At 42.1% G+C, this 13,514-nt stretch overlaps 1 protein-coding gene across 6 annotated transcripts in view; it reads left to right on the forward strand.

Moving 5' to 3' along the window:
• IFT46 (intraflagellar transport 46) overlaps positions 1–13,514 on the forward strand; it is a 126,408-nt gene that overhangs the window by 64,850 nt on the left and 48,044 nt on the right. For all 6 annotated transcript variants that reach the window (XM_075840051.1, XM_075840054.1, XM_075840050.1 and 3 more), the window contains one exon: positions 9,503–9,574. In XM_075840051.1, the coding sequence (XP_075696166.1) occupies positions 9,503–9,574 (72 nt within the window). The remainder of the gene's footprint in view (positions 1–9,502; positions 9,575–13,514) is intronic.

Here is a 13,514-nt window from a genome sequence, read left to right on the forward strand (position 1 = left end):
TCTGTACATGGTTTAATAGTTAAAGAAGATTATCTGGATTTGTGGCGATGCTCGCCTAGACATATGTCATACCCCAGAATAGATATGTTTTTAATAGGACGGCATGACCTCTTTAAAGCTTCCAAGGCTAAAATAGGTTTGATTACTTGGTCGGATCATACGCCTATTACGGTAGATATTTCAGATGCCCTTCAAAGTCGACGTTTCTCTGGCGCCTTGATAATGCCATTCTTACTCCTTATAAACACCAGATTGACTTTGCTACTAATTTAAAGGGTTATTTTTACTTAAATTTGCACTCCACGCCGAATATGTTCTCGGTTTGGGGTGCACACAAAGAGTATATGAGGGGTTTATTCCTGCAAGCAGCGGCTCGTATTAAAAAAATTTGTAACTTAGAATCCACACGCCATATTTCTAAAATTGCAGATTTAGAACGATTGAACAAACGTAAAGCCACATGTAACTATTCTAAAGAACTCCAGTCATTGCGTTCTGAGTTTCGCCTTATCTCAATGAACAAACATGAAATACTGTTAAAAGGATATAAGTTAAACTTTTATGTCCATAATAACAAGCCAGGGTCGTTTTTTGATAATCCAATTAAGAACAGGCAAGCCAGGCAACGAATAGCCAACTTTAAATCATCAGATGGACATAAAATAATTCACCCTGAGGAGTTCGTGGATCAATTTAGGAACAATTATGACAGTTTATATAATCTTAAAAAAAGATGTTAATACTCAACAACCTAACCAGTCCACTATCTTGGATTTCTTAGACAAGCTGCTGCTTCCAGTGATTTCCCCTGCCAAGTTGGGTTTGTCTGTCCCTTTTTCCGTAGACTGAGTGCTGATAGCAATTAAGTCTCTTAAACTGGGCAAAGCTCCAGGTGGCCTCCCCAATGGCTACTATAAATCATTTGCCGTCGTCTTGGCCCTGTACTTGGCCGCTCTCTATAACAAAGCGGCTGATTCTACGGAATTTCCTGCCGGGATGCTCTCGGCCACTATTGTCACGTTACCTAAACACGGCAAAGAACTGGACAATCCAGCTAATTTTTGCCCGATCTTTGTTGAACACAGACGTAAAGTTGTATGCAAAGGTGGTGGCAACCGGACTGCTTAATATTTTATCCTCTATTATTCACTCAGACCAAGTAGGTATTGTAGCAAACAGACTGGCTCCAGACGGTACACGTGGAGTTTTAGATCTAATCCAGCATGCCGAGACCTCTCAAATGCCTTTTCTGCTCCTAGCTTTGGATGCAGAGAAGGTGTTCGATAGCGTTCACTGGGGATATTTGGATTGGAAGCGGTTCTTCAAAGGTTCGGATTCACTGGGCACATCAGGTCAGCTATCATGGTTTTGTATGCTAACCCCTCGGGAAGGGTGTTTTCCCCTGGATTTTTATCTCGACCATATTCAATCTCTAATGGTACCCGTCAGGAATGCCCCCAATCACCTCTTATATTTGCTTTGGTCATGGAACCATTGGCGGCAGCGATTAAGGCAAATAAAAATATTCACATCTTAAATGTAGGTAATACAGAACGTAAAATCGGCTTATACACCGATGACGTTATTCTGACTATATCCGATCCAAGCGACTACCTGCCAGGAGCACAGGAATTCCTGCGGTATTTTGCCACATTTATATTATTACAAAGTCAATGTTAAAAAAAAACGCAAATCTTGAACCTGGGCATTCCTCCCAGGTCCCGTTCTGGGCTTATGCAAAAATTCCCCTATCAATGGAATGTGAAATATATTAAGTATTTAGGCATTCTGCTGACCTCTCCTAGCTCAGCTTTATATCTGGAGAATTTTAAGCCTTTATTACAGTCTATTCCTGAACCACTATGTGCAGCTCTCATGGGCAGGCAGAATTACCGTTTAAAACCGATAAAAACAAGGGGACATATATACAAAAACACTGAAAAAGGCCATACTTACAAATGGACACAGCCAGGTCAGAAACGCTGATGAAGGAGAGTGAGCAGGTGCTTTAAATAATAATAGCCACTCCCACTAGTCTTGAGGGGAGTGGTGTGTGGTGCATGGGATGTGTAGTAAGAAATAATAAATGAATAGTGTATGTGCAAGTGTAATAATGTAAGTGAAATATAGGGGGCAGTAATGAGTCAAGTGCCTCAAAAATAAATGAATAATGGGGTGCAAGTGTGTGAGACATGGAGGGATAGTGTGTAAGTCATGAGGCGCAACGTGTATAGCCAGGAATTACCGTTTATATTGTTTTCGTACAGTTGCTATACTGATTCCTGCTGTATTTTTTAAAACACTTCAAAAGATAGTCTCTTCTTTCATTTGGTCAGGGCATCGCCCTAGAACACAATATTGCATAATGACAAAAAAGTGGAATGTGGGAGGTATGGGAGTCCCAAATCTAAAGAAATAATATTAAGCTTCACTTTTAGACCAGGCGAAATACTGGTGTGCAAATACACCTAAAAAAAGCATGGGTACGAATTGCGGAGGAATGTTTGGGTCATCGGGCTATATCGCTCTTGAACCTAACAGATGTAACCACTAATACCCCTCTCCCTTCACTCTTTGAGTATTAAAGCCACTAGATCAGCTTGGACCAAGTATTTCTCTAGGGGTTCTAAATCTGACATGGTTAATCTCCATCAATTACCTTTTACATACCTGTATACTTTGCTCCCTAATATTGATATTTCAAATTGGGCAGTATTAGGTATTGTAAAAATATGAGACTTATTCGATGAAGGTTCTCTCTGTTCATATGAGCTCCTCACCAGCACATTTCACCTCCCTAAAGCTGTTTTTTGTGGTTGAGTATATGATTTAAATACTTTGGCCGGCAGTAACTCTGTACCAGGAGACTTCGCATTGGCCATTGTGGCCAGTGCCTCCTCCACCTCCTCTAGAGTCAAGGATGAGTTCAGTATTACCGCGTCCTCGGGGGACAAGGATGGATGAGAAAGATACTCAAAGAACCCATCTAACTCCCTTTCAGAGGGGGCAGTCCTAGACTCCTATAAAGATGAATAAAAATCTTTTAACACTTCTAGAATCTGCTGGGGGTTGTCTACCAGAGTCCCTGCTCCAGTGTATAGTTCTCTAATATATGAAGTATCCAGTTGAGCCCTAGAGATCACTGCCAATAAATGACCCGCTTTTTCCCCCTCCTCAAAGTGTTTGTTTCTAAAAAAAAAAAAGTTTGTCCTGCCTTTGCGAGTAGATATTGATTGAGATCATCCTGTGCCCTAAGAAGCCCCCCCCCCCCTCATCGACCACAACAACACTGTTCTCTGCCTCTTTCACTTCCAATCTCAGAGCAGCCTCCTTAGCCCTAGAGATGGCCTTTACTTTGTTAATTTCGCTAATGAGAGCCCCTCTCAGGAACACTTTCATCATACTACCACTGGCGAGGCTGTTCCCTCATTAGAGTTAAAAAATTCACTGAGCTGATCCGATATCTCTAGGTGATAGTAGCTGGAGCCAGTACGGGTTAAAACGCCACAATCCCCGGGATCTACGTGATACTGGAGTAAATCTCAGAGAGACTCTAAGCGGGGAATGATCAGAGAGAGACCACTTGGCAGATATTTCGCCGCCTCTATAAAAGGCAAAATATGCGAGTTACCCAGTGCCAAATCTATGCGCGAAAGGGTCCCATGAGTAGTGGAGTGACACGAGAACTTTCTGACTGTAGGATACTTAATGCGCCATAAATCCAGTAGGGCTACCTCACGTAAAACTTTGCCAAACGGGGTAAAATCCCCAACTACCAACCCCATTCCTCTCCCCATCCGATCAGGGGATTTATCAATAGCATTAATGTCTTCTACTAACAATTTAGGGCACTTGTGGACCATGTTTAGTAAATTGCATAATACGTTGTAACCTCACCTGAGTATGGTGGAGGGACGTACACCGCCACCAAAATACAGGGTGATTGAAGCAGTTTCCCATACAAACACGCGTATCGGCCCTCAATCAATATCTGAAGCAAGACACTCAAAGGGGACACTTCTGTGAAAAATAACATTCACTCCTCTGGAATATGCAGTATAAGTCGCATGTAATTTCTGTCCAACCCAAGGTCTATCCAGGAGTGAGTCTAGCGTTTCCTGCAGGCAAAGAATCATTGGATGTGCGTCCTTCACAAAATCCTATATTGCTCTTCGTTAGTATCATCTTCTAGTCCCCTCGCATTCCAGGAGATACCATTTATTGTATCCGCCATGACCCGTATAGGAAATTATTAGACACTCAAATCCACTTCTGCACTCAAAGGGGTGGGCCCTACTTCAAGTAAATCCTCCCTCCCAAGATCTATCATTTGAGCAGCCCCCCATGAAACCCACCCTAATCCCCCAACAACCCTCAGAATAAGCAGAACAAGCCCCATTGCAGATTCCCCAAAAATTAGGAATCGGGGACCAGGGCTTCAACACCCCTCCTATCTTTACATATCACAGAACAGGCTGTTCTCCCTCTGAGGGGTCAGCCAGAATATAAGAACACTGTATAATACTGAAACACCGAAAAAGGCCATACTTACAAATTGCACCTGCTCGCCCTTTCATCAGCATTTTCTGGCCTGGCTGTGTCCATTTGTAAGTATGGCCTTTTTCGGTGTTTTTGTATATGTCCCTGTGTTTTTATCGGTTCTGTTTGTGCATCAGGAACGTTCTGTTCCAGTTTAGGAGTTAGGGACTCGCAAGTCTGGGGATCCTTGTCGTGGATTGCGAGCTTGCGTCCTTTTGGCCAAAATGATTACCAATACCCCAGGTAATTTTCATTATTATGTATATTCGCTTCTCTTGGACACAGCCGGGTCTTTGATGCTGGGAGAGCATGGTGTGTTGTTGTTTGGCATAGCAAGCAGGGTAGCCCGCTCTATGAATTATCAAGGCGTCACAAATAGGCTTCTACCTGGCTATACACGTTGTGCCTCATGACGTACACACTATCCCTCCATGTTTCACTCACTTGCACCCCATTATCCATTTATTTCTATTGAGGCACTTCATTTATTACTGCCCCCTATATTTCACTTATAGTATTACACTTGCACACACACTATTCATTTATTATTTCTTACTACACATCCCATGCACCACACACCACTCCCCTCAAGACTAGTGGGAGTGGCTATTATTATTTAAAGCACCTGCTCGCCCTTTCATCAGCATTTTCTGGCCTGGCTGTGTCCATTTGTAAGTATGGCCTTTTTCGGTGTTTTTGTATATGTCCCTGTGTTTTTATCGGTTCTGACTGTATAATACTGACAGTAAAACGTTAAACCTACAGTGAAATCACACTCCCAGTGGTATAACGGTGCCACCATCCAAGTGCCATTCAGATACATCTGGGCATATACTGAAAAGGAATTAAACGAATGTATATCTATGAAACATGTGAATAAATGCAGCATTTTAACCATTCGGCTAGTATGTCAGCCATACTCACGCTACCCAAAACACCGTCAGAGTAGACCCAAAGTTCATAGGTCCAACATCAATTGTTAAAGGGAACCTGTCACCAGCATTTCACTTATTAAACCAGCAATACCAGGTGGTAGTGGGTGAAAAATCATTTCTATATAACCTATAATTGTCTGCTTAGTCGGCTCTGTAGCTTTAGTATTCAGTTTTTTAGTGTTCCCACACCGTATGCTAATGAGCATAAAAGGCAGATCTTCATTTGAAAAGAGTCAAATCTTCATTCGGCAAGACTTTCCGCGTTTACCCCTCCTCATTACTTTTGATTGACAGCTCCTCGCCTTCGCCTTGCACACAAAATCCTGCGCTTGTGCATTGATGTCCTCTTCTGGTGTGTGCGCACAAAGGGACACCGGATTATTACGATTAAAGGCACAAAATGTTTGCAGACCGTTATTTACAGTCGGAGGAGGAGTTTAGGAGCGGGGATAACTGCAATGAACTTTTGATAGCAGCGGCCAGTGAGGGATAAGTAAAGCTCAATAGGTGAAATGCTGGTGACAGATTATTTATTGCTTCTTCAGGTGTAAGCACACTTTCTGTCTGTGATGGTCACTTTACTAGAGGGGCTGATGGTCATTTTACAGGGGAGGGCTGATGGTCATTTTACTGAGTGGGGGTTTGATGGTTATTTTACTGTGAGTGAGTGGGGGCCTGATGGTCTTTGAGTGGTTTCCGCCTCTGACCTCCCATTGAAATAGGAAGCAGAAAAAACCGGCGGCGCGCATTTGGAGATTTTTTACCTGCAGTTATTGCATTGGCTTCAACAGCAGAAAAAAATGTGGGCAAAAAACACCGCGAATATATAAAAAAAAGCGTCATATAACACTTTCAATTCCAAATCTGCCCCAAAAAATTGCTAAAGGAATCTTGAGGCAGTTTTTTTTTTTCTGCCTTATGAAAAAAACACTGTGTGAACATAGCCTAAAGCGGTTGTGCTAGTTTTTAGCAGTTTTTTTTTTTATTTTATTTTTTTTGTCACTTTGTAAACCATTTTTGTTAGGGATGGCCTGAGGGACAATTTTTTTTTTATTTTTTTCCCAGGGGTGCCTCGAGCCTGAAAAAGTTGGGAAACTCTGCCCTAGATGAATACCTAATACTATAACAAATGTGTATGATCTGCACAACGTTTTTTAGGCCTATGCAGGTGCCCAAATATCATCCAAAAAAAATAAGGCCTCAATCCTTGTGGTGCTCCTTCACTTCCAGGCTCTGTTATGTGTCCAGAACACTTTGGGGGTATTTCTGAACTCTGAAGAAATAGCCCAATAAATGTTAGGGCGGATTCACACGAACGTGAATCGCGTCCGTGCAGGGCGCGTTGTTTTCACGCGCCACGCACAGCCCAATAGAAGTCAATGGGGCAGTACAGACAGTCCGTGGTTTTTACGCAGCGTTTGTTCGCTGCGTAAAAAGCGTGACAAGTTCAATATCTCTGCATATTTCGCGCATCACGCACCCATTGAAGTCAATGGATGCGTGAAAATCACGCATGTGACACGGAGGCACCTGCGTGTTAAAACATTACAACTCCTTGCGTTTTTTACACGCGCCGGAAAAACGCATGTCGTACGCGCGTAATACACGCCCCAAATACGCATGCCCACACGCTGCTGACACACGTGCAAAACGCAGCGTTTTTTTGCACGCGCAAAAACGTCACGTTCGTCTGAATCAGGCCTTAAGGTGTTTATCTTCACATACATGCTCTGTGTCTGAAAAATCTGTCCAATAAATGACAGATATGTGAAAAATGTGATCTTTTTTATTTTTCACACCAGATTTACACTAACTTCAGCAAAAAAAACTATGGGATCATAAAAGTGATCACACCCCTAGATAAATTCTTTAAGGGTTGTAGGGTCCCAAATGTGGTCACTCCTTGGGGGTTTCCACTGTACTGGTACCTCAGGAGCTCTGCAAATGCGACATGGCACCCGAAAACCATTCCAGCAAAATCTGTTATCCAAACGGCGCTCCTTCCCTTCTGAGCCCTGCCGTGGGTCCATACAGCATCTTATCATATATGGCATATTGCCATAATTTGGAGAAATTGCTTTACAAATTTTGGGGTGCTTTTTTTCCCTTTTTTTTTTTTTTTTTATTCCTTGTAAAAATGTTACATTTCAATGTCTTTTCTGAAAAAATGTAGATTTTCATTTTTACAGACTGATCCTAATACAGCAAAAAACCTGTGGGGTCAAAATGCTCACTATACCCTTAGATAAATTCCTTGAGGGGTGTAGCTTCTAAAATGGGGTCACTTTTGGGTAGTTTCCACTGTTTTAACACCACAAGAGCTCTTCAAACCTGACATGGTGCCTAAAATATATTCTAATAAAAAGGACTAGGTGCTTTTTTGCTTCTGAGGCCGGTGTTTCAGTCCATTAGCACGCTAGGGCCACATGTGGGATATTTCTAAAAACTGCAGAATCTGGGCAATAAATATTGAGTTTCGTTTCTCTGGTAAATCCTTCTGTGCTACAGAAAAAAATGTATTATAAATGATTTGTGGCCAAAATTAATTTGTAAATTTCACCTCTGATTTGCTTTAATTCACAAATAAAGACTGAATGTATCTGCCAAATTTTACAATTAACATTAAGTACAATGTGTCATGAGAAAATAATCACAGAATTGCTTGAATAGGTAAAAGCATTCCAAAGTTCTTACCACATAAATTAACACATGTCATATTTGGAAAAGGCCAAAACAGACTGCATCCTCAAGGTGTTAAAGGGGTATTGCGGTTACAATTTACCCCCTATCCTTAGGGTAAGGGGTAACTTGCTGATCGGTGGCTGTCCGACAGCTCGGACCCCCACCGTTGACAAGGACAGGTTGCCTGAACCCCAAGTTTGAACCAAGCGGCTGGTCACTCGTGCGAACTGCCGCTCCATTCATTCTCTATGGGAGCGCCAGAGATGGCCGAATGCAGTGTTAGGCTTTTACTGGCACTTCCATACCGCTCTGTTCAAACTTGGGGTTTGGGCAACTTCGGGCTCCCCATTCTCGATAACTGTTGGGGTCCGAGTTATCGGGCACCCTCCGATCAGCAAGTTACCCCTTACCCTATGTAACTTGTTGTAACCCGAATACCCCTTTTAAGATACAGCTTCTATGTATCGTGTAAACATAGAATCTGTATCGTTCTGTCAGTCGATTTACATGCCAGATCCAGGTAATAATGGTCACGTATAATTTCATAACTTATGTGATCATTATTGGCTGGATGATATATGTTAGACACACATAGGAAAAGCTTTTAGCCAAGCTGTCTATATGAGCTGTGATTGGCTGGCGCATCAAGTGAGTGCACAATAGATATGCAAAAATGTGCTGGCGCAATCGGTAATGGAAAACTGGGCATGGGAAGCCTATGTTCTGTAGAAGAACCTGAAAGGCTGGTTCACGAATCGTGATGTCTGAAATAACTGACCCTTCCACAGCCGCAAAGGCTCCTGGGTTTAGTGTACGTGACGTCAGTGGAAGAAGAGTGATCACGTGACCGGCAGAACGAACAGATAATCTGTACTGTATTGGCAATGTAAGTAAATTACAAAGTTTCTTACATTGGCCAGTATTATTGATAGGAGATTTTTTATTTGGGCAAACCCCTTTGATGCGATTTGTTCGTGCCCATACAGTTTGCATTTTGTCGGCAGCACATCCTCTGTTAATCTGGGCAGCTGTTCTACTGACAAATCATTTTTTTTAGACATAATAAGAAATCCAATGAGCCAACAAACGAGTACTAGACTGATCGCTGCCATGTTTACATGGGCTATTGATCGGGAACAAACATTTGAAAGGGTGCTCGTTCACCCTATCATCAGCCTATGAAAAAGGGCCTATAGGTCCTCAATGTAAATAACTCTTCCAAAGAAGCTCACGGCAGTTTGTTGTATAGGTGAAGTAAGCTTCAGTATTTGAGTTGTGATTTTTCAAAATGTTGTAAATAATATAATAAGGTAACTTTCTGTTTTTAATATCCTTGTTTCCAACAGTTATGATCCTGCAGATTTTGAGCATCTTCCAGTGACACCTGAAATGAAAGAGTTGTTCCAGTATATTACTAGGTGAGACTAAGTAGTTGTTTTTTGATAGCCAGGCTAAAGCTGAAAACTTGGTTTACCCTGGCATCAAACCATCCTTGAAGTCTGTTTTTGTATGTAGATGCTATATTATACGGCACCTTTACCATGCTTAATGAAGATACCTTGCTACTTTTAAATTGCCATTTGTCGTCCTCCCATTTATTTGATTTTTTCCAGCACACTTTTTAATCCCTTCGCGCTCAGTGACGTACTATTCAGTCATGCTGATCGCATCGTTCGTTCTCAGTGACGGTATGTGACCAAGAACCCCACATAATTTTATGCCCAATCCCACAAGTGAACCCCTGTAGATGCTTCAGAGTTGGGCAAGTTCTGGGGACTGCTCTTGAACATGGGGCTTCTGAAAAAGCCATCCATTAGAACCTACTGGAGTACAAACATGTTATACCACACCCCGATGTACCGCATGGCCATTTCCAGGATGCGTTATGAGGCAATACTTCGCTTCTTACATTATGCTGATAATGAGCAGTGCCCACCCCGAGATGACCACAGTTTTGACCGTTTGTATAAACTTAGACCCCTATTGAACCATTTCAGTGCTCGGTTTGCCCAAGCATTCACCCCTGAGAAGTGTATTTCTAATGAGTCTCTGGTACATTTAAAGGGAGGCTTCAATTCCGCCAGTACCTGCCGAGTAAGAGGGCAAGGTATGGTGTGAAAATGTATAAAATGTGCGAGAGTGCATCAGGGTATACCTACAATTTTAGGATATATGAAGGGAAGGACACCAGTATTCAGCCCCCAGAATGCCCTCACTTACTGCGAGTTAATGCAAAAATTGGGTGGGATTTGGTGCACCCACTGCTGCACCAGGGTTACCACCTCTACCTGGATAATTTTTAGAACAGCGTCCCACTCTTCGTGCCTCTCTTCCAGAAGTACGGCGGCATGCGGCACTGCTAGAAGAAATCTAAGAGGCCTCTCTAAGACTCTGTTTGGGCAAACACAGAAGGGGTGAGAGCAGGGCACATTCTAGCAGCGACATGTTGCTTGACAAAGGCTGCATTGAGCAGCTAAAACGTTGCACCTTTTTCACTGATGGGTGAATAAACTTCCTATTTTTTTTTGAACCTTGGAGTGCTGCCTCGTTCTCCTTATATTTGTATACCATTGGGGATTTACAAGTCTGATCCCTGGAGGCCTGCACCCTTATGCCCTGGAGGTTTTTGTTCTACTGTGCTGCCCATACACCTTCTCTTTGGACATTGTGTCAAGTTCAAGGACGAGAGATATCCTTGTATTGACAACAATACCTGGCTACACCAGTATCCGTGTACCTCCTACGAGGTACCATTACAGAGACCCTCAAACCAGACCATCTTGGACTACAATATGTACATGGGAGGGGTAGACTTGTCAGATCAAGTCCATAAAAAAAACCTACTTTGCCATGCGGAAATCGAGGGTGTGGTTTAAGAGGCTAGCCGTGTACATCATACAGATGGCATTGTACAATGCGTACGTACTACGTCTATGTGCAGGCCAGAAGGGAACTTTCCTGGAATCTTTAGGGACCAAGAAGGGGGGGGGGGGCACCCAGTACTTCTGGAAGCGAGGCCACGCTCATCGTACCAGGGAAACACTTTCCAGGAAAAGTTCCCCAAACTGGCAAGAAGGGAAAAAGGCAAGTGCTGCAAAGTCTGCTATAAGAGGGGGATAAGGAAGGACAATATATCAAGGAGCTGTATGTGAGAAGTGATATGAAGGGGAGTGTGAAAAGAGACAATAGTGGGTGAAGATTGTGAGGAGGTTGAAACCTTGTGGGTGGAACTAGAAAGGGAGGTAAACACTGAAAAAATTACTTTTGGTGTAATCTATAGACCCCCCCCCCAATATAACTGAGGAGATGGAAGGTCCGCTATATAAACAGATGGAGCGGGCTGCACAGGCGGGTACTGTAGTGATAATGGGAGATTTTAATTACCGGGATATTAATTGGCATCATGGTTCGGCTTCAACTGCAAAGGGGAGACATTTCCTCAACCTGTTGCAGGAAAATTTTTTGGGCCAGTTTGTGGAAGACACAACTAGAGGTGAAGCTCTGTTGGATCTGGTTATTTCTAATAATGCAGAGCTTGTTGGGAATGTTAATGTTCGTGAAAACCTAGGTAACCGTGATCACAATATAGTTCTATTTTACCATTACTGTAAAAAGCAAACACCGGCTGGGAGGGCAAAAACACTGAATTTTAAGAGCCAATTTCCCCAGGATGAGGGCTGCAATTCAAGATATAGATTGGGAAGAACTAATGTTAAATAATGGGACAAATGATAAATTGGAGAGTTTCAAATCTACTTGAGGTTATTTATAGTGCAAAATTTATTCCTATAGGTAACAAGTATAAACGACTAAAATTAAATCCCACATGGCTTACACCTTCTGTAAAAAAGGCAATACATGGCAAAAAAAGGGCATTTAAAAAATACAAATCTGAGGGCACATCTGTAACCTTATTAAATTATAAAGAGCTTAATAAAATTTGTAAAAATGTAATAAAATTAGCAAAAATACAAAATGAAAAGAAGGTGGCCAAGGATAGTAAAACAAATCCCCAAAAATTCTTCAAGTATATAAATGCAAAAAAGCCAAGGTCTGAACATGATGAACACCTAAATAGTGGTAATGGGGAGTTGGTCACAGGGGATCAAGAGAAGACAGTTACTAAATGGGTTCTTTAGCTCTGTATACAACTGAAGAAAGAGCAGCTGATATAGCCGGTGCCAGTGCTGTTAATATATCAGTTGATCTACTGAATTGGATGAATGTAGATATGGTCCAAGCTAAATTAAATAAATGTGCACAAGGCCCCAGGACCAGATGGGTTACACCCTAGAATTCTTAAAGAGCTTAGTTCAGTTATTTCTGTCCCCCTCTTCATAATATTTAGAGATTCTCTAGTGACTGGTATAGTGCCAAGGGACTAGCGCAGGGCAAATGTGGTGCCTATTTTCAAAAAGGGCTCTAGGTCTTCCCCGGGTAATTATAGACCAGTAAGCTTAACATCCATTGTGGGGAAAATGTTTGAGGGGCTATATACAGGATTATGTGACAAAAAATAGTATTATAAGTGACAGCCAGCACGGTTTTACGAAGAACAGAAGTTGTCAAACTAACCTGATTTGTTTTTATGAAGAGGTGAGCAGAAACCTAGACAGAGGGGCCGCTGTGGATATAGTGTTTTTGGACTTTGCAAAGGCATTGAACACTGTCCCTCATAGACGTCTAATGGGTAAATTAAGGACTATAGGATTAGATAGTATAGTTTGTAATTGGATTGAGAATTGGCTCAAGGACCGTATCCAGAGAGTTGTGGTCAATGATTCCTACTCTGAATGGTCCCCAGTTATAAGTGGTGTACCCCAGGGTTCAGTGCTGGGACCACTAATATTCAACTTATTTATTAATGATATAGAGGATGGGATTAATAGCACTATTTCTATTTTTGCACATGACTCAAAGCTATGTAATATAGTTCAGTCTATGGAAGATGTTCGAGAATTGCAAGCGGATTTAAACAAACTTGGGCATCCAGTTGGCAAATGAGGTTTAATGTAGATAAATGTAAAGTTATGCACCTGGGTACGAACAACCTGCATGCATCATATGTCCTCGGGGGAGCTACACGGGGATTCACTTGTTGAGAAGGATCTGGGTGTGCTTGTAAATCATAAACTAAATAACAGCATGCAATGTCAATCAGCTGCTTCAAAGGCCAGCAAGATCTTGTCGTGGATTAAAAGAGGCATGGACTCATGGGACAGGGATGTAATATTACCACTTTACAAAGCATTAGTAAGGCCTCATCTAGAATATGCAGTTCAGTTCTGGGCTCCAGTTCATAGAAAGAATGCCCTGGACATGATTCCTTTTTATATAAATATATTAATGGCACATACA

The sequence above is a fragment of the Rhinoderma darwinii genome, chromosome 10 (genome assembly GCF_050947455.1).
Source record: "Rhinoderma darwinii isolate aRhiDar2 chromosome 10, aRhiDar2.hap1, whole genome shotgun sequence".
NCBI classification, from domain to species: Eukaryota; Metazoa; Chordata; class Amphibia; order Anura; family Rhinodermatidae; genus Rhinoderma; species Rhinoderma darwinii.